Source organism: Centroberyx gerrardi, chromosome 20 (assembly GCF_048128805.1).
Source record: "Centroberyx gerrardi isolate f3 chromosome 20, fCenGer3.hap1.cur.20231027, whole genome shotgun sequence".
Lineage (NCBI taxonomy): Eukaryota > Metazoa > Chordata > Actinopteri > Beryciformes > Berycidae > Centroberyx > Centroberyx gerrardi.
In genome coordinates, this window is record NC_136016.1 from 15,831,634 (window position 1) to 15,853,586 (window position 21,953).

At 41.1% G+C, this 21,953-nt stretch overlaps 1 protein-coding gene across 1 annotated transcript in view; it reads left to right on the forward strand.

Moving 5' to 3' along the window:
- The first annotated feature begins 719 nt into the window (after positions 1-719).
- lrp2b (low density lipoprotein receptor-related protein 2b) overlaps positions 720-21,953 on the forward strand; it is a 52,132-nt gene continuing 30,898 nt past the window's right edge. Inside the window, exons 1-34 of the mRNA XM_078290928.1 lie at positions 720-786; positions 1,949-2,059; positions 2,535-2,657; positions 3,680-3,796; positions 4,461-4,571; positions 4,792-4,908; positions 5,258-5,374; positions 5,970-6,113; positions 6,734-6,850; positions 7,544-7,672; positions 8,186-8,355; positions 8,823-9,046; positions 9,405-9,611; positions 9,743-9,945; positions 10,239-10,379; positions 10,962-11,171; positions 11,402-11,594; positions 12,163-12,288; positions 12,393-12,523; positions 13,375-13,512; positions 13,760-14,038; positions 14,567-14,806; positions 15,245-15,367; positions 15,478-15,594; positions 15,918-16,295; positions 16,824-17,072; positions 17,496-17,704; positions 17,883-18,067; positions 18,171-18,399; positions 18,909-19,086; positions 20,095-20,223; positions 20,592-20,758; positions 21,177-21,320; positions 21,755-21,864. Of these exons, the coding sequence (XP_078147054.1) occupies positions 720-786; positions 1,949-2,059; positions 2,535-2,657; positions 3,680-3,796; positions 4,461-4,571; positions 4,792-4,908; positions 5,258-5,374; positions 5,970-6,113; positions 6,734-6,850; positions 7,544-7,672; positions 8,186-8,355; positions 8,823-9,046; positions 9,405-9,611; positions 9,743-9,945; positions 10,239-10,379; positions 10,962-11,171; positions 11,402-11,594; positions 12,163-12,288; positions 12,393-12,523; positions 13,375-13,512; positions 13,760-14,038; positions 14,567-14,806; positions 15,245-15,367; positions 15,478-15,594; positions 15,918-16,295; positions 16,824-17,072; positions 17,496-17,704; positions 17,883-18,067; positions 18,171-18,399; positions 18,909-19,086; positions 20,095-20,223; positions 20,592-20,758; positions 21,177-21,320; positions 21,755-21,864 (5,633 nt within the window). The remainder of the gene's footprint in view (positions 787-1,948; positions 2,060-2,534; positions 2,658-3,679; positions 3,797-4,460; positions 4,572-4,791; positions 4,909-5,257; positions 5,375-5,969; positions 6,114-6,733; positions 6,851-7,543; positions 7,673-8,185; positions 8,356-8,822; positions 9,047-9,404; positions 9,612-9,742; positions 9,946-10,238; positions 10,380-10,961; positions 11,172-11,401; positions 11,595-12,162; positions 12,289-12,392; positions 12,524-13,374; positions 13,513-13,759; positions 14,039-14,566; positions 14,807-15,244; positions 15,368-15,477; positions 15,595-15,917; positions 16,296-16,823; positions 17,073-17,495; positions 17,705-17,882; positions 18,068-18,170; positions 18,400-18,908; positions 19,087-20,094; positions 20,224-20,591; positions 20,759-21,176; positions 21,321-21,754; positions 21,865-21,953) is intronic.

Here is a 21,953-nt window from a genome sequence, read left to right on the forward strand (position 1 = left end):
TACACATATGTATACATATATAAATACACATACGCACATGCATGCACATACATACATCATACCATATATACACAAAGTATTATACTGTATATACTGTATATACATGCATACACACCACACATACAACTATAACATTCAGATTGAAGTTGTGTTCCTCTAAATCCTTTGAGAAACCTGGTTCATAACCTTTTGAATTAGACCTGCAAAGAAACTCAATGACAGCCTTTATGGCAGCTTTTCTGAGGTTATCAAGTAAATAATGCAAGTTATTTGTGATGTAGTGTTTTATTTTCATGTGTCAGGATGTTAAAATCAAAAAAATAAAAAAGCAGGTCTTATTCAGCTGTTGAGAATCTATTATAAAGTTTTTTTATTATAAGGATTCAGATAGAGTGTTACCTTCCTGCACCACTGTTACACAGAAATGAGTAGTTACTTTTTCTTGCTGATGTAGACAACATCCTGACAGGTAAAAGTTAATCTTAGATGAAGTTTATGTAAAACAGAGAGCCATAAAAAGCTGTATTACTGCGTTTCACGTTATTGGACCCCTGGTTGTTTAGGGTTTGACTCTCAATCCTAAAGACATATTTTGCCCAGGCTCATTTGGGAGTAAGAGCAGGCAGGGTGCAGATTTACCATGAGAGTAAACACTTTGTCTTACTAACACCTGAACATTGAGACTTTAAGTGTTGAAGAGGAAGACTGAGCGTTCAGTTATGGACCTTAAAGGTCTTCATCTTCTATCTCTTCTACTACTCTCCCAAGGAATTCAACTTGTTCAAGGTATGCAGTCTGTTTCATTTTTTAGTACTGTGGACTGGTCTTTATCAGTAGGGTTTTGGATACACACTCCATGTGTTAAGCATGTACTGTTAGCTGATTTATTTTCCCCTGAATGAAACTGAGTTGGGGATTTATTTGTTCTTCATTAATAAAATGCTTTTCCTTATAAATGAAGAAACTCATTTTAAATTTAAATACTACGACACATACTCTGACAAAATAATTGCATGAATTTTGGCATATTACTGACAGTATTTGCTGTTTTGAGTTCCTTAATCATAAACTATTGACATTTGAAAGGATGCAATCATCTGTGATTTTACAATGTCAACATCAGAATTTACTTCCAAAGTGGGTATACAAATTGAATTAAATCCTTCAAAAGTTAATGCCTAAAGCTGTCACTTAACACTGCTTAGTGTAACCATGCAAGGTTCTTCACAGTAACATTAAAAAGGTATTTTATGGACACCTTACAAATCACAATGACAATATTTAAATTTTGTTCAGTCATTGTTTGCATTGTTCTCCTCAATTTTACAAAATATTGATATAAATGCACAGTAGATGCACAGTAAATAGTGAGTTTTCTCTGACTTTCTCTGACTTCGCTGATTCAGACATCACTTATCTCTTTCAAACGATTGGCACTCATACTGTACTCCAAGGTCATAGGATGAGCTGCTCCTTCATGGTGAAGAATTAACTATAGTTTAAAGGCTCAATCACATGTGATCAGGCTCAAATGTTGCACACAGAAGGAAAAGCAACTGTCATAAACATGGTAACTCATTTGTCACAGAAACAATAAAATGGTGGATGACAGACATTGAACGTGCTAAATTACTATCGCCAAATTAAAATGTACTTAACATAATCCTGAATTTGCAAGTCAGCTTGCCACCCACCCCCACCCCCTAACACACACACACACACACACACAAAAGATAAATGATGATAGATGTTTAAAATGCATTTTCTAAAATGGGCGACATGCTTATTATTATCTGACACAATTTAAAGGTAAGTAGATCTTGAGGTGGTTAATGAGATTGACCTTGTTGCTGGTGCTCATCTATCTATCTATCTATCTATCTATCTATCTATCTATCTATCTATCTCTCTGGCTGTCTGTCTGTCTGTCTGTGTGTTTTCTCTGCAGGAGCTTGTGGTGGTGGGGAGTTTCAGTGCTCCAGCGGACAGTGCATTGACATAGACTGGAGGTGTGATGGGACTAAAGACTGTGCAGACGACTCTGATGAGCTCAACTGTCGTGAGTATCACAACCACCACCTGACTACACAGACAGTACCAAGCAAAATCATTTTACAGTGAGATGAAATAGACAGCCAATTTTTCACCACAAAGTGATATGAACGTCACATGTTAGTGTAATAATCTGCTAGCTGGGGAAAATCAGAAAATGAAATGTCTCCCTTAATTGTGTCAAAATGACCTTAGAGTGATTTATTTAGTAGTAGTGATTTATTTAGTAGAAGCAAAATACAGTAAAAGGCAACACACCAAATTGACCAAAAACTCATAAAGGAGCAGAATGGTAGGCCTACAGAAACCACAAAATAAATAACTGACAAGAAAGGGAAATAAAATAAAAATTGTCGTGATGTAGTTTATGAAATACAGAGATAAAACCTTAACCTTAATCTTGGGAAGTAGTGCATGAAGCTTTGGTATTATTAATGTGAAAAGAAACCCTTCAACTGTTCCTCATGTGTTCTCTGTGGCAGCGCCTCCATCTTGCAGCTCACAGCAATTTAAGTGTGTGACCAGCGGCGAGTGTATCTCCTTGGGATTTGTCTGTGATGGCGAGGAAGACTGCACCGACGGCTCAGATGAGCAGAGAACCTGCGGTATGTAGAGCGCTTCTTTCATTTTTGGTTTTAAAATTAGAAAGAGAAGCTGAAATTAAGATAAAAGTGATTTTCTGCGAGTTTTGGACTTCAAGAAGTCAGTGCACAGTAGCAATTTTTGACTACATACTAAAAATTCCCACTTTACTGGAGATAAATTTAATCTGTCCAAACACGTACACACCCTGAAATGAGAGTGTAATTTTTAAACCATTCACTCAATATGTTTGAAAATTGCCTTAAAGGGGAACACTAGCCATTTCCATTTTATATTTTTTATATTTTTAATGTAATTCAGAAGGTCATAGAACATAACAGAAGAGACAGTGCCGCGTGCTCATGCTTGCACGTTCATCGAGAACATGCAGTAAAACCACCAAGTGGCTGCATCATCACACTATACAGCCATAGACTTCCAATGGGAGAATGAATGGAGTATATAATTGCAATAGAATTTGCAATCTAATTCAATCTGAATCTCTTTTATGTGAACAATAAACACTTATAACACAGGGAAACAATGTAATAGCTTTGAGAGTTATTTCATTTCCCAATATTCATAGTTTATGTGAGTGCTGCCAGGTTTTACTGCAGTTTTACTCCAGTTTTATTGCGCATTATCGATCAATGTGCAAGGATGGGCAGACAGCAGTGTTTCTTCTATTATATTCTATTACCTTCTGAATAATTAAAAGTTTTAAAATGGCTGATGTCCCTTACAGCAATTTTCAGACATATTGGATGAATGGCTGAAAAATTACATCCTTTTTTGTTCACGGTCCACCATTTCAGGGTGGCAAAATTATTTGGACAGATTAAAATTATCTTCAATAAAATTTGATTAAAATTTTTCAAATCTCTGGTGTTCCGCTTTAAAATGAGGCTGGCAATCTGCCCTTTAGTCGTTTCACATGCCACAGTTAAAGTCTGTGAAGCCAAAACAAAAAGAAAGTGTGTTGCTGTCCAAATAGTTCTGGTGCGCAGCATTTTGAATTGAAAGTCCTCATATGCTCCTGGTTCAGGAGGACGGACATGCAGCCCAGACCAGTTCACCTGCCAGGAGGGCCAGTGTGTCCCCAGCAAATACAGATGTGACCGTGTGAAGGACTGCCTGGACAACTCAGACGAGAACAGCTGCAGTAAGAAGTTTACATATACATTTAGATCTGGATTTAACAAACTAGTGATAATACCTTACAATCACGGTTTATGACGCTGTGTAGGTGTATTAACCTACGTTGGTGTTGGTAATAAATTGCATTTACGCTGTGTTGTTACAGAATGTAAGAATATTAGATTTTCATTCATTCACTAAAGTACATACAGTATTTGTATGTATTTGTTTTACTTTAATTATTTTACTTAATATGTTGTACATTCAGTGTATATATGCAGCTCATTATACTGAATGAATAGCTAACATACAAACTGAGATTGTTTTACAACCTCTTTTGCTCATATGAAAAAAATAAATGAGCATTCCTGCTGTCTTTACACAAGAATTGAGGAACTAGTCTTAAAAATGTTGGGTTGTGCTTGGTACTGTAGTGTCAGGTTGTAAATTCAATAAATGTTTGCGTTTTTGTTAACACAGCAGTAGACTTTCCTCCCTAATCCTTCTCCTCTTCATAGTTTACCAGATTGATATAGTGTCAGATAGTTGTGTCCACACTTGTATGGATTTCTATTAATTAAGGGGTTCTGTTTTATAGGCATCATTTTAAACTTTATGAACTGACATCATATTAAAATAAATGCCATGCTCCTTCTACTTGATAGTAAGTTGTGCATGTTTTTCCCCAGACTATCCACCTTGCACTGAGAAGACTTGTGCCAATGGAGCGTGCTACAACAACTCTCAGCACTGCAACGGGCTCCAGGACTGCAGAGACGGCTCCGATGAGTCCAACTGCAGTGAGTGGAAATGACTCAAATCAGACATGTGTCTATGGCTGGGCGATGCAGTGACATGTATTATTTCATTAACTTGTACTTACAAGTATCTAAAATAGTGTTGCCATCCTTTATATCGACTGAAGTCTTTCTATGAGGTTGTTTCATTTGAAGTGGGGCTCAATCAGTTATTGACAGATTACCTGGCTGCAAGTAATTGAAATACTGTGTTTTCTTTCAGCGACTCAGCACTGCCCCCTGCACCAGTACCAGTGTGCAAACGGCTACTGTATCCCACTGTCCTTTGTGTGCGACCACTGGGACGACTGTGGGGACAACAGTGATGAGCAAGGCTGTGGTAAGGATGACACTGACTGAAGACAACAGACGGATTAGACTTTCATGCCACTGGAACAATCATGTAGCTGCATTATTATATTATATCACTTAACTGTCAGCATACAGTTAAGTTTTAACTGTTCATTTGTTTCTGTTCATTACAAACTGTTCATTAGTCTATATAAATTTGCACAAAATGTACATGGTCAGGTGACTTTTACGTTTTATCTAATTGTAGACCTACTGTTACTTCACATACTGTATTTGTTTGAAATTAAGATCTGGAAAAGGTATGGAATTTCAAAATGGAAAAGTTGGAGGAACCCTGAACATAAGAGAGAGGTTATTGTTACCCATCTCTTCCTCAGAGTACCAGAGTTGTAGCGGAAGTGAGTTCACCTGCTCCAGCGGCCGATGTATTCCTCAGTCCTGGGTGTGTGACCAGTTCAACGACTGTGGGGACTACAGTGATGAGAGAGGATGTGGTGAGAGGCTTTTTTCATTTAGCAAAAATGAAGAAGAATGAAGAAGCAAGTTCCTTACGATATGGCCAACCTGTCTTTTAATAGCAAATCAGTAAAATGTCTGTTTTGCTCCAATGTTATAGTTGAAGAGTTTCATTCCAAAATGAGATATCCATTGTAAAATAGTGACTTTGACTAAATGATTATTGACATGGAAGAGAAAACACATTTTGGGAAAAAAAAACATTTGAATTCCTAGCAATGTAAGACTTTAGAAATAACAAACATTTTGGGGATAGCATGAATATTTTTGAACTACTGAATGATGAATTTCAAGTGGCAACTGTTTGTCACAACAGAGACAGAGTTTTTGAATGAAACTCCTCAGAAGTTAAAGTTCAAAGTAGAAAACTGCCTTGGACAACACTTTATCCATTGTATTAGCCTGTGTATCAACTTATGGAAAAAGTATTGAAAGCACACAATAACACCTGATGAAATAATAGTACATAATGAAAATCTTCCTTATACATAATATACTTACAAGGGTATAACAACACTTTTATCTATACGCTGTGATAAAGTGTTTCCCTGGTTTGTGATTGAACCTGTTCAGACAGTAACTCCAGAGACTGTTACCCTGGTGAGTGGGGATGCCCGGGCTCACCAGTCTGTATACCAGTGGGAAAAGTGTGTGACGGCAAACCTGACTGTCCGGGAGGAACGGACGAGACGAACTCCACTGCACAACAAACCTGCAGTAAGTCACGCATAGGTTTGAGAAATCTAGGCACATGAGACCCACACCAAGGCACAGAAAACTTGCAGTAAGTTCCACATACATAAAGTAGATTAATTTATTGTTTGTCGAGATTACTGCCATCTGTTTATATATGCAGGGTGTGTGTTTTTCATGTCTTTATGCCTACCGTGAATACAGCCTGACAGGGAAAAGTGAACTGAATTGAAATTAACTGAATTAAATGTCACATAGGTTTGAGAAATCTGGGGAAACGTAGCAGGCGACACATTTGTAGCATTTTCATAGGGCAGTAAAGTTAAGTGTCAAGGTTGAAAGAATTATATTGCGCTCTTTAAATGTTTCACAAAAATCACCTGTCGTCTGACACACACATGATCACGGCTCTTCCTTATCGCTGCATTCACGCACACCTGGTTTAAGATTAACTTTTGGATAAAGCAATGACTTTCTAAGGAGAACCACTAATGGCTTTCAGACTGGGTGATGATGATGATGATGATTATGATAGTGATGATGATGATTATGGGCAGACAAGGCAGCATCTTTGTGATATTGTGACATTTGAACCTAGATTTGACTGGTATTTTTATTTCTAATGATTCCGTCTCTACTCCCAGGTCTGGACCGGTGCTCTGCCCTGAGCTGTGAGTTCCTCTGCCACTTGTCCCCTCAGGGAGGAGCCTGCTACTGTCCTGATGGTTACATCGTAGCCAATGACAGCCGGTCCTGTGTGGGTGAGTGCCAACTGTGATATTTGTTGTTATGAAGAACAATCCTCAGCTACAGAGTGATATGGCCTCGTTGACAGCCACTATCGCCGTAGACAGTTTAGGGGAAGCTTCTTTTAAAGTGTAGTTTTCCAAGCTACCAGTTACTTCACAGTGGAAGAAGTTGATCTATCCAGAAACGTTGTAAATTATTATTATTATGTAAATTATTCAAAACATTTTATTTTATTTAATAGATTTTTCTTGATCTTCTGATTTTAATTAACATTTTCATTGGAATGTAAATTAAGAATGATTTGCCATGTTGGTCATTCAGTGACTGCTCTTTACTGTTACAGGGATGTCGCTATGCTATTTTTGCACACTACACCATCTGTTATAATTACATTTAATAATACAATCAACAATCAACACTGCCAACAAAAATACCCTATTTATGTTTTCTTCCTGGTGCTTTTTTCTTTACATAGCACTTCTCTATCATATTAGGGACACAGGAATGTGTTACATATATTGTCTAGGTGCTGTGATGTTGACCTTTGCATTCCTTACTATTGGTTGTTTGTAATATTGGGGATCTTGGACTTCAAGCCTACAGTACTCTACTGTTACACTCATTGTGCTGTAAGTCACACTGGATAATAGCATCACATAAATGTAAAAAAAAAAATGTAAATGCATTTCTCTGCTTTATTGCAGACTATAATGACTGTCAGATCTGGGGGATCTGTGACCAGCTGTGTGAAGACCGTCCCGGGACACACCGCTGCAGCTGTGCTGACGGATACTTCTTGGAGCAGGGTCACATGTGCAGAGCCAACGTGTCAGGTACAGGGAGAGGCAGGCAGCTGTCTAGTGGGATATTTCATGAAGCAGTTAAAGACACAAGACTTAAAAATGATCATGATATAACCTGAGTGTGTGTTGATCATAAGGAGAGGTTATCAGTTTGTATGGCTTCAGGACTTCTTTAAGAACCAATACCATTGTTTAATTTGGGAAATTATTCAAAACCTCAATAACATAGAATTATTCTTAACAGGCAAACTGGAGAATCTGCTTCTTGAAATATTTTTGTTTCTTTATATGATACAATATTTACTTTAAGTGTCATACACTTGAATAAAACATGGGTTTACAAGATAGGCTATACTGTTGTGTATAACATGCATATTCCTGAACAAGCTCAGCTATCATAGAAAGTTGATGTTTTTCTCAGGCTTTACAAATAGTCTGCCACATAGACTGTTTATTGAAATGTTGAAGTGTTTCAGAATTATCCAACAAAAGAAATTAACAGAAATCAATAAACTATTGAGGTTTGCAATTTGTGTGTTCCAGCTGGAATGCCACAGCTCATCTTCACCAACGGGGGTGATGTGATGATGTCCGACATACACGGGCGCTATGTCCGCACTCTGGTGCCGTCCCAGGGCAGAGGATACTCTGTGGGCGTGGCGTACCACTGGCACAGCCAGATGGTCTTCTGGACCGACACCAACACTCAAAAGGTCAGTCCAAATAATTGTCTGGTGATATTTTTATGTCCCTGGAACCAGATCCAGCATCCTTTATGTACTTCATAGCTGCTTCATATGGTTACAAACTTATATACACAAGGTATTTGTGTATCCAAATTTGTGAATCTGTCCAAATTTGGTGTAACTAGTGTCACCTTGCAAGTTGACAAGTAACAAACACTACCTTAATTTGTTGCACCACTAAAATTGAGCAGTTTGATTGAATAAGTGGTTTGTGCAGAGAGGGCTTGATAAATATTGTTTCTACTTTTCAGCTTTTATTTATTCAAGGAAAGCGTTTTTCTTTATTTTTTCTGTGGATTTAACCCACAGCTGTTGCCTTGCTCAAGGGCAGCAGGACAGTAGCTGTCGAGGGAGGGAAAGCCCATTCACTTCCCCTACATGCCCAGACTGAAATCCCTCCATTGCTCTGTCAAGCCCTGTCATTCTGTCTCCAGGTTTACTCTGCCAACTACAACGGAGGCGACATTAAGGAGGTCCTGACTGCTGCGGTCCACAGCGCCCAGAACATCGCTGTGGACTGGATCAACTTCAAACTCTATGTGTTGGAGGCCCGGGTGGAGCGCATCGACATGTGCGACTTCGATGGGGGGAATCGGGTCACGCTGGTGGCTGAGAACCTGCAGACTCCTCATGGACTGGCCCTGGACCCTACAGAGGGGTGGGTGCTTGGGTTTCAGTCCTTTTACTCTTTAATGGAGAAAAGCAGCTGAGCATGCCAGAACAGGGCCAACAGTATCAGTCGTCACTGCGTGGGTTGGCTATTATCAGATAGCTGAAATCTGACAGGTCTTTGCAACTTTGTAATGTGATGTTGTTATTGTAGTATTAGAATGAGTATTATTATTAGTAGTAGTATTGTATTAGCATTATTGTCCCCTACATAATGAAATTGGGGGAGAGGCTGAGTTTGAGCATTCATTTAAAGATCTCATAACTCCAAGAGAGTTTTAAAACCCTCACATGAGCTAGCATAAAATAGCTGCTAGTAAGTAATTTTTTTTTTTGCTTTTCTGCAGCTACATGTTCTTCACAGACATGGGCTACGCCAGTGAGCAGATGAAGCTGGAACGCGCATACATGGATGGGAGCAACCGCGTCGAACTGGTGAAGAGCCGGCTTGGCATCCCAACAGGCATTACCCTGGACATCGTCACCCAGAGGGTCTACTGGTCCGACAGCCACTTTGACACGGTGGAGACAGTCACCTACAGTGGTTTAGACAGGTAAGCAGACTGTGCTGAAAATGTTGCTGCTTGTGCTGGTAGTTTGGCAAGAATTAAGGCTGACGTCCTGGAGAGTAACCCGGGACTAAACCTTGTTGGTCATGCTCTGAGGTGTTTTTGTCGTTCCTCAGGAAAACGGTGCTCTACGGTGGGACCCAGGCTCCGCATCCGTTCGGAATAGCCGTGTTTGAGAACCATGTGTTCTTCACCGACTGGACCAAGATGGGCGTGGTGCGATCCAACCGGTTCAACGGCAGCAACCCAACACTCCTCTACCGCACAGCAAAGCGACCGGGCCATGTGGTCATCTCACACCCTGTCCTGCAGCCTGTTGGTAAGGAGGGGGACGTCCAGCCCAAAGCCAGTCAGATAGATCTTTTTATTAAAGTAAAACTCAGTGCTCAGAGATGGTGCAGTGGTTCAAACACCTGATCAGGCTGCAGTTTAGTATGGCTTCCCTCCTCTGTTTCTCTCTCAGTCTGAATATTGGCTCAATAAAGAAAAAAGTACTTGGCACTCTTCAGTTTTAAAAAGTTAGATGTCTTATTGTTTAACACCACAAGCACACTGAGTCTCATCCATAGAGCTTATATAGCAAATACTACACCAACCTGTGCTGTGTTACAGTGATGAACCCATGTGGCAGACACAACGGAGGCTGTCAGCACATCTGTGTCCTGAGTCATCGCTCCGACAACGAAGGTCTGGGCTTCCGCTGCAAGTGTCGCCTTGGTTACGACCTGCAGCCTGACCGCCACACCTGCTTTAGTGAGTTCTCCTGATGAAGTGACAAATGACCTGAATTTTAGAGCTGGTTTACTACTCAGTTCACGATACTTCTCATGGCCTGGTGTTAATTGCTGGCACTCCACTAGAAAAAGAAAATCTAAACCCTAACCCAAAATTGTAATATTGACTACTATAATTTCCAAATTGCAAGAGGCTGCAATTTTTTTTTCATTATCATATGTAAAGCTGTGTCACACAGCCTCCTAATCAATGTGATGTTATGTTGACTTCTGGTGTTGTCTAGAAACTTTGGCCTTCAAATAAAGTTGTCCATCTTGCATTACAATCAAGCAGTCAAGTGGATTATCATATAATTTTTCCCTTTCAAATTGTTTTTTTCCAATTACTGATCAACAAAATTATATAAAAAGAGCTATCTGCACATATAAAGCAATTCATCCCGCAATCCCAATATTGAGCAAAAGAATAAGCTACAGTATTGCTACAGTGTTTTTTTGTCAATATTGTGCAGTCCTCATAGTTAGAAGAAGAACTGGGGATTTGATTGTTTTTGACGAGAGTACGCCTGCTAGTCACCACTCTCACGCACTCTTTGAACAGAGCTGAAGGACTACTTGCTGCTGGCCACCTCCCTGGCGGTGCGGGGAATCCCTCTGAACATTTCCCTGCAGGAGGACGTCACGCTGCCGCTCACGGGGCTCAGCTCCACGCTCTCCTGCTCCGCTGTGGAGTTTGACGCCAACGAGGAAGCCATCTTCTACAACGACAGGGGCAGAGGCCTCGTCTATAAGTCAAACCTCAACGGCACCAGTGAGTCTGTCCGAGAGTTGTGTGATGAACCACTATTACGACTAGAGATGACCTGCAAAAAAACAATACAGAGGTTTTGTTTATATTGTGTCAAATGTAGAACTAAGTAAGTAAGTTGATTTGTTATCTATAGGTTGCAGGTTATAGGTTAAATTCTATTTTCACAGCTCTATTCCAAAACCTGTGGTTCAGTTGTCACTCTATTGATGGATTCCCTTTTTGCTCCCCAGGTCAGCAGATTTTGACAGGGTACAGATTGGGAACGGTGGATGCCATGGCCTACGACTGGACCTCCAAAGTTTTGTTCTGGACCACGAGCTCCTACAAGACGGTGGTGGCCTTCAGAGTAGCAGACAAGTCCAGACGAGACGTTGTGAACGGACTGAGGAACCCAAAGGGAATCGCAGTGCATCCCAGTGCCGGGTGAGTGCGCTACTTCATCACTAGAGATTCCCTTAATCATGTCTGTACAAGATGCCACTGCTTGTTCTGAAGGGAGTTCAGTTTGCAAGGAAATCACAGAAAACAGCTTACACATTACAACACATTCACTAGTTAACATTTGCAGTTAAATATCACATTACTAATGCCAACTCAGCAGTACAGTCACTTTCATCATCATGCTGTATACCCAAGGTTTTAAAATGTACTTTCAAAACATAATGTTGATTGCTTCAAATTTTAATACTTTTACTTCAGTTCAGTTGTCCAATCAGGTTGCACCACTTATGTCTTCAAAATGTATCGAATATGAAGTAAAATGGATAATCCAGACAGAATATAGTTATTATGTCTGCTACAGCCATGACTGAGTATTATTTCAGGCTGCAAAAAATTAGGTTTGTGTCTAAAAGTAACCTGTTTTTTCAGACTATAGTTATATTTTGTAATCAGATTACCTTGATGCATTACATGTAATCCACAACCTGACACCTATCATTTGAAAGACACATTCATCCTCTTGCCTATCCAATCCAACGTTGGCCCACAGCTACTTGTTCTGGTCTGACTGGTACCGTCCAGCGGTCATAATGCGAGGCTTCACTGATGGCAGCAACGCCATTCCTCTCGTCAACACGACTCTGGGATGGCCGTACGGACTCGCTGTTGACTACGCGTAAGCCCATTTATGTGCTGTCAGTGAATTACTCTGAGGATAAAATATTAGAATGTATTTTGGTTGGACTATCCCTTTACACTGACTGGTTGATTCCTTGGCAGGATGGACCGGCTGTACTGGGTGGACGCCCTCCTGGACCAGATAGGTTACATTGGCATCGATGGATATGACAGACAGACGTTCAGCAATATCGGCCAGATCACTCAACCATACTCCCTCACAGTTCACGCAGGTGGGCAGCTTGGTCTCACCTCATCACTCCCACCCATTCAAATACACCTATGTTACCTATGCACAATGTTATTTAGTCTCTATTCAGATGTTATTTAGGGTTTTCTGCAGTGCTTTGCAATCAAGGTAAGTCAAATTGACAAAAGAACGCCCCACCTTGACTTTACAGCCCTAAAAATCCCCAACTCCATTGTTTATAAGTTTATTTTCATTGGGACCAAGGTAATGATGAACAAAGGGTCCGAGCGCGCCCTCTGCTGGACAAAAGCGACATAGCGACGAACGAGAAACAGATTTTGGGAGCACATCATGTGACTAAAGTAAATCGATACAACCAACTTAAGCTAACGTTAAAGCAATAATATTAGTATATCCTGTCTTAAACATTGGGATTTTGCTCTGTTTGTAAGTAATACCTCAAATTATTTCCATGATGCCATTGGGAACGACGTTTGCTCTGCTTTCCTTAGCCTACAAGTAAGCTAATACAATTTGACTTTTCAATCACTATTCCATTTCTACCTGCATTTCTTGTGGGAAACCCTGTTTTTATAATAGGCCTAACATTACATAACATACAGTTACATATTTCAAAGCTACTGACTCAGCGTTTTTACTTTTAAAATGTGTTTACCGTGTTTAATGTACATTGTTGTGTACACATTTGCAAATGACACACTTAACAATTTAATAAGCCACGTGTGTCATGCCTCTTAGCTGCTCTAAAATCACTGTAAAGCACAGCTTGTCGTGGCTCACTGATTAAATTTGTTAAACTTGGATGTGATTTTTTTTTTTTTTTGCACCTTCGTCTTCCTCACTATGTTGTGCCATCCATCTGTTCTCTTGTAGACTACCTTTTTGTGTCTGACACAAGGACCATGGCCATATTCCGGATGAGGAAGAGGGATGGAGGAGAAAACATTATGATCAGACAAGGAATCAATGGCATCATGAATGTGAAGACCTACTCCGCTGACCTCCACAGCAGTAAGTCCACCATGCAGGGAGACACTGGGGTCTTTATTTATTATGAAGATGAAGCTTATTGAACACTCCAGTGCTTCCAAAGTGATATGTTTGATGCTGGCAGTGGAGGATTTCAGAGCCAGGAGATAGAGAGAGCAGCACAAAGATGGAGCAGGTCAGGATAAATGACAAATAGAGAGCGAGAGAGAGGCAGGACATGGCAACCCGGGACACCGCTGACTGCTTTCCTCACCCTTCTCCCCAACAGTGTACAACAGCCGGTGCAACATGGTGCCCAACGGCCGCTGCAGCCACTTCTGCTTCCCGACCCCCTCCTCCAGTCGAGTGTGCGGCTGTCCGTACGGCATGAAGCTTCAGGTCAATCAGAGGGACTGCATCAAGGATGATTCGGTTACTCCGCCCGATACCAGCTGTGGGGACTACAGCTTCGAGTGCGATGAGGGACGCTGTAGGCCCAACGCCTACCGCTGTGACGGGATCGCTGACTGCATAGACAAGACCGATGAGGTCAACTGCACTGATACAGGTGGGGGAGTTTGGTTGTAGGGCGTTACTAAGTATGTCAGTGTATACACTACCAGTCAAAAGTCTTGACATGCATTTTTCTTTATTTTTACTATTTTCCACATTTTAGAATAATAGTAAAGACATGAAAACTATGAAATAACACAAATGGAATTAAGCAGTGACCAAAAAGGTGTTAAACAAATCAAAACGTTCTCATATTTTAGATTCTTTAAAGTAGCCGCCCTTTGCCTTGATGGAAAGGCATACGTAGGCATCAACTTCACTATTTATATTTGTCTAAAAAACAAATTTAAGCATAAGCCTTTAGATCAAAATGGCTTTTAAGATAATAAATAAAGATAAAACATAATACATTCAATCAGGTGTGTCCAAACTTTTGACTGGTAGTGTATCAAACTGTCAAACATCCACCGAGTGTGTACTTTGTGTATAATTATTTTGTTGACAACACAACTGTATAAAGTGTAAATCAGCATATTAATCCAAAAGTCCACCTCACACATCTTCACCACTACCCATCCTCCAGGTATGACCTGCTCTCCACGGGCGTTCACCTGCAACAACAAGCACTGCATCCTGTCCAGCTGGCGCTGTGACGGCCACGACGACTGCGGCGACGGTTCGGACGAAATCAACTGCCCCACCCGCATCCCCACCACCTGCGCCACCGACTACTTCACCTGTGATAACAACAGGTGCATCTCCAAGATCTGGGTGTGCGACGGAGACAATGACTGCGGCGACGGCTCTGATGAACACAACTGCAGTAAGTGATGAGGGGGCTGCAGAAACACACCAAAAGATGTTTTTCTTTTTACATTGGTTTCAGTCCATTTTCACTTCAGGTATTTTACTGAGTTTGACATACAATGAGTGAGCAGATAGGGGTTCAGTGTCTTGCTCACGCTAGGTGAATGTAAAGATCCACCTAGTAGGATACCAAACCAGCAGCACTCTGGTTAGGAAGGACCAGGATTGAAGACCACTAGTCTAAGGTTTTCATATGATCTTCACATGCTATTATCAAGATCAACTCTATATAGAAATTCAGCTTTTTTAAAAACAAATCTTCCATCTGTTTGTTTGCTATTTTGTTTCTTGTCAAGTAGAAATATCGCACATGCAGATACAAAGGGTTCTTACCTTTTTGTAAGCTTTTTGAAACAAATCTGTTTTATATATGAGTTTTATCTGTGACTGGCAGATTCAACCATCTCTACGTGCGCTCCTGGCTACTTTCTGTGTCCGGACCACCGCTGTATCCACGGCAACTACGTGTGTGACGGAGACCAGGACTGCCTGGACGCCTCTGATGAGAAGGACTGTGGTAGGGATCAGTACAAGTTTACGTACTTTGTTGCCTTCTATTTTAGCATGGCAATACATTTCGTATTCATACTTTTCTCCTTTCTCCTTTCCCTCCGCTCCAATTTTAAGAGTTTGCCTGTGAGTCCTATGAGTTCGCCTGTGCCAGTGGGGACCAGTGTGTCAACTCCAGATATCAGTGTGATGGAGTCTTCGACTGCAGGGACCATTCTGACGAGAGAGACTGTCGTAAGTCAACTGCACTGACTGATTTGTATATTGATGCTGTGTAAAACAAAAGAAATTATGTCAGAAATATATCTGAAAGTAGTATTTTTGAAAAGGGTAGTTTTGAAAGTATCTAATGGGGACTGTCAGAGAAATAAATTGTCTTTGACATGACTCAATGAAAACGCAAATAAAAAACAGAGCAACTCTACATGAAATGCTTTATAAATAAACATGAATTCTTGAGTTTCAGACAAAGTTTCAGGTTTCTGGATGGTTTACTGAAAGATCTCAGAAGAAACCCACTCAGATTTTAACCATTTGGAAATGTCTGTGCTCCCCAGCCACTCGAGGTCCAGGTCTCTGCCACAAAGACGAGTTCCAGTGCCAGACCGACGGCTTCTGCATACCAGACGAGTGGGAGTGCGACGGCCACCCGGACTGCGAGGACGGGTCTGACGAACACAACTCCTGCGCGCCGATCACCTGCCGGCCAAACTACTTCCAGTGTGCCAACAAGATATGCATCTCGCAGAGCTGGTTGTGTGACGGCGACAACGACTGCCGGGACATGAGCGACGAGCAGAACTGCCCCACCCCTCCATTTAGGTGTCCCTCCGGACAGTGGCAGTGCCCCACCGACCAGGTGTGCATTGACCTGGACAAGGTCTGCAATGGCCAGAGGGACTGCCCCAACGGAGCAGACGAGTCTCCGATCTGCAGTGAGTTTCAAAAGTATCACATTATATATATGATTAGTGAAGAATACTGTTGAAAGAATATTGTTTCCTTGCAATTAAGTTGTTTTTAATGATTTGAAGAGTGACCAGGGCTTTATATGAATCCAAATCAAAACAAACCATTACAACACAATATCTAATAAAACTAATTAAAATCTCAATGGGGAAACTAATTACAGCCCAGTTAAGGACAAAAAATCTTTAAACTTTTTAGGACATCTGAACAAATGCAGGACGCTTGAACAGATTCTTAGAACTTTATTGTAGAGCACAATTTTGAATATGGCATGCTTACTTACGTTTAGTTTTTGTTTAATTGCACATACAAATGATAAAACACTGAAAAAGCGAGAAGAAGAAAGTGACTTATAAGATCTCACCCAAAAAGAAAAAAAGAAAAGGGAAAACCATAAAGACAAAGACGCCAGTGAAATGGACAATAAACCAAATCAAAACTCGGCACAATGCGCGTAACATTTAACTCCCTCACTTCCATGTCGTTCCCTATAGACCAGGAGGACTGTGCGCTGAACAACGGCGGCTGCAGTGACGGCTGTATCCAAGGGCCATTCGGGGCCCAGTGCACCTGTCCGCCGGGATACCAGCTCCTCAACGACTCCAAGACCTGTGACGACATCAACGAGTGTCTGATCCCGGGTTTCTGTAGCCAGCAGTGCTACAACGAGAGAGGGACCTTCAGATGCTACTGCTCAGACGGCTACCTCCTCGAGCCTGATGGACGCACCTGCAAAGCTGTTGGTGAGCAGCCAACCTAACATTACAAATAAAGCTGCACTGATACTGACTCTGGTGTTGGATTGATTAATACCAGACTAGAATAGGGTAATCAGCAGCAGAGATTTTCTGGCGTTTTAATTCATAGATTGTTATATCTCTCTAATAGAGAAAATTGGAGTACGTCTAAGTCTATATTGTTAAGTCAGTGTGCATGTGTTTGTATCAACAGTGAAAAATCTCTAATTACATCACAAGCTTTACACTTTTTGTTTTGCATGATGAGTGTATCATATGACCTCTTTGATACTGACAGTTAACAGTATGACATAGTAACAAAACATAGTATTTATAATACCATGAAATTCCCGAAGATGTAATGTTGTCCACAAAGATCTGCTTCAAGTGTAAAAGTCGGCAGGAATCATGATATTTCTCTCCCATCAGACCCTGCGGCAGCCGTGCTTCTGGTTACCAAGCGTAGCCAGATCATCGCCAACCGGATCAACATGAAACCTCCCCAGGTGCGTCCGGTGATCAGCGGCTCGGCCATCGTGACGGTGGACTTTGACCGCGAGACCTCCAGGATCTACTGGGCCGACGCCTCGCAGAAGAAGATATGGAGCGCCTACCAGAACGGCACCGACAGACGGGAGGTAGGAGAGTGAAGTGCTAATTTTACATTTTTTGTCTGCTTTAGTCACATGATCTTCATACTTGCAAGCTAATTGCTATATTTCTGTAATATGTAGCATCTCAACATCAGTGCTGTACAAGAAAACAAAAAACAATGTAAACTAAATTGAACCTTTACTCCTGTCTCTGCTGTTCCAGGTGTTCTCCACTGGTCTGATGGTACCAGAGAGTATAGCTGTGGACTGGGTGGGTCGGAACCTCTACTGGACCGACTCTGTCATGGAGAACATCGAGGTGTCCACTCTGGATGGCCGCTTCAGGAAGGTCCTCCTCACCAAGAATGTAACCAGCCCCCGTGGACTGGCTCTGGACCCCCGTGACCAGTAAGAGGAGGCTCTTCCTTTGGGGCAAAGTGATGAAAGCATTTAGTCTTAGATTAACTTTGTGTTATGTTTGGTCCTTATCAAACTGTGTCATTCCTCCCAGTACCAACCTGATGTTCTGGTCAGACTGGGGTCAGAACCCCAGGATCGAGCGGGCTGACATGGATGGAGTCATGAGACGGGTCATCGTCAGCACAAAGCTCTACTGGCCCAACGGCCTGGCCCTCGACTACACCACGCGCAGGGTCTACTTTGCAGACGCCTACCTCAAGTACATCGACTACTGTGACTATGACGGCAACAACCGTCAGCAGGTCATGGCTAGTGACATAGTAAGTTTAGTTTGGTTTAGGGGGGAGTGCATGGTGAGAAAAACAGTGCAAAAAACAGAAAAAAGAGAAAACGATTACACATTTTTGCAGGTGAAATGAGAAAAGAACACAAGCACAGATTATTATAGCTGTCTTGGTGTCAAAGCATCATTTTGTCACTATGATAGGAAAGGGGAGAGGAATATATTTACAGTGTTCCTGGTGTCATTTATGTATTCACTGACTCATGACGGATTATTTTCTCCCTTGAATGGGTGTGGGTCCTTTGTAGCAGTAGCAGTATCATATTTCACTGTCTGAGACAAAAGTATTCTGACCTCTCTTCCATTTTCAAAAAGGTTCAAACTCTGAGAAATGTCATGTAGTGTTTCATACAAAGTTAGAGAAATGGGATAAATCTGGGCAGGGGCAAGCTCAGCGCTCAGCAAAACCTTTCCCTAGATAAATGAATGTTAAAAATGCTTAACCCAGTGACCCACAAGTTTCTTTGCATGCCGTCTTTCCTGCAGGTTCTCCAACACCCACATGGTATGACCATCTTCGAGGACCACATCTACTGGTCGGAGCGCTACACCAGCCAGGTGATGAGGACCAACAAGTTCCACGGTGGCAACATCACCACTCTGCTGAACAACGTCTACCAGCCCATGGGCATCGTCATGGACCATCCCATCAAACAGCCTGCAGGTAGCTTCTGATAAAACAACAATAACTCCTAAATATTATATCAAGGTATACATTTTCTGAAATGTGTTGGACAGTCGTATGTCAGTGCAGCGTAAGTCTAGTGTGGGTGAGTGTATGTCTTACCCGTGCTTAAAGCGTGTATAGGGTTAGGGTTAAAATTATATGTTGAGCCTTCTAGAGAGAGAGACATCCATGCCAGTACAGGTTTCTATGTCGCTGCTTACCCAAGTAAATGAAAATGAAAGTAGGTTGAGAGTTGTACAGCAAGATGGGGAGAGTATCTTCTTGGAAGTTTGAAATTTATATTAAGAGCATTATATGAACGTTAAAAAATAATCTGTGACATTTTAATATTAATACATTTCTGTTTTGGCACTCTATATCTGTGTGATATAGCACAATAGTGATTCAACCTATACCTGGTTCATGAAAGCTTTTACATTTGCTACATTTGCTATTCTAAACACCCGGTGTTGTGTCAAAATTAGTTTCCCCAATGCGTTTCCCCTGGTGGTGTATCTTCGCTTTGATTTCACATAATATCTCACATAATTAATATCACAAACATAACACTCCCATTGATTCTACGAAGAAGTTGTCAGTCTACTTGTCATTTATTAAGCACATTTCCTCCATTATAATTTCTTAGGGGATACAAATTTTGCCACGTTGGGAATAATCCTCTGGCGCACAGGAAGTGATGTGTTTTACCTTACCAGAAGCAGCAACAGGGGTTTGTTTGGAAATAGAAGAAGAACTCAGTAGTTAACATGAGCAGCGATAACTACCATAGACCAATACCCACAGAAACTCAAACTTCATCAACAGGAGATCCAAGGACAAAGACATCATACACTGTTTGATTGCCAAATGATCACCACAGCAATGACCAAAGATGTCACCAGAAAAAAAAAAAAAAAAAATCTCAGGAGTCTCTTTGATCATCACTTTAATGTCTCAAAGTCACATGAAGGCCTTCTGAACGTGACACTGTGGTTGTGTGTGCAGCTGTCAACCCATGCAGGGACCACCTGTGCACGCAGCTGTGCCTGCTGTCCGGCCTGAGGCCCAGGTACTACACCTGCCACTGTCAGTCTGGGTGGAAGCTGGACGCTGACAAACGGACCTGCATCAAAGGTGCTTCTTACAGAATCTTTTACCTTTGACAGGTCACTTGTGTTCAGGTGATGTCACCATGTCAGAATCTTAGTACATGTAAATGTACTAAGATTCTGACTTAGATACTGACTTTATTTAATTTGTGTTTCTACTAATTTATATTCTCTACCATCATTTGCTTTTTCTTTGTGTGGTGTATTCCATTCCGATCCATCATGTTTTCTGTGTTCTATTCTATTCTATTCTGCTCTGTGTTGTTCTATTCTGTTCTGTTCTGTTCTGTTCTATTCTATATTGTTCTGTTCTATTCTATTCTATTATATGTTTTTCTATATTGTTCTGTTCTGTTCTATTCTATATTGTTCTATTATATTCTATTCTATAAGATGAAACTCCATTCCTGATGGTGGTGAGAGAGTCGGCGATCTTTGGGATTCCTCTGGACCCCGCTGACCCCTCCAACAACGCGATGGCCCCCGTGTCCGGCATCACCCAGGGGCGCGACATCGACTTTGACGACCAGGAGCAGTACGTCTATTGGGTGCAGAGCACTGTGAGTGACAGGTTATGTTGAACCTTGAGACAATGTTTTTATTGTATATCATCAATTTACTGTGGTATCTGATTAAAAATATGTTATAATAGACAATTGTGTATATTTTTGTCATGCTTCACTAAATGTCCTATATTCTTGTAGAGGTGTTTTGGGCGTAGTAAATTTGTTTTGTCCTTTTAAAGGGGGATTCTATTCAAGGGTTACATTTAGCTTAAAGCCAATTTTTAGTTTGAGTAATGTCATTAATTTAGTTTAAGTAATGTAATTGAAATGTGCAGTAAAGTATTGCCGTGTATGTTGTTTATTTAAATGTCTCTTGACATTAATTTTCATGCCTTTGTTGAGTATTTGCAGTTTGCAAAATGCTGCATTTTGATGTATTTTTGCCCATCTCTGATTTCGCTCCCCTGATCAGGGATCAATATGGAGAGTGAAAACCAGCGGTACCAACAGGACTCAGTTTGCTCCGGCTGCTTTCAGTGGCTCACCTTCTGGTCTGGCTTTTGATTGGATAAGCCGCATGATGTATTATACCAATCCCACCATGAAATCCATAGAGGTAAAGATCAATGAATTTCTTATCTGAGAAAAAAATGCTGTTGAGTGTACATGATAACTGAGAATACAAAATGAAATAGATTCTGACTAGGCCAAAACTAGGCTTGCATGCTTCCAACAAGTCAGTTAAAAAGACTAGGAAGAGGATCACTCTGAGAGGATAAGTGACACCAGGAACACTAAATATATTCCTCTCCCCTTTCCTATCATAACACATTTTATTCTCATTTAGTTCCACTACTAGCTTGTCATCTTGATCTGATTTCATTTGTTTGTTTTTTATTTCTTTAAATGTGAGATATTTTTCACAAGCACCTTGACTATTTTTCATCTTGCTTTCATCTTGTTTTTTCATTGTGATTTGCCACCATTTTTTGCCACTTCACTTCCTGGTTTTCTCACTGTGCAAGTAAATAAACTGAACTCTCTACACAGGTTATCCGGGTGGATGGAGACCAGCTGTACAGGAAGACCCTCATCACCTCCACGGGCAAACCAGAGGGAACAGGAGAGCCCACTGGAATAGTCCTGGACCCCGCCCGAGGGTGAAGCATCTCCTCATTTCGAAAAAATAAAACATAGGCAGCATTTGCTGTCTTATTTGAATTCAATAATATAGACAAAAGTATGTTTT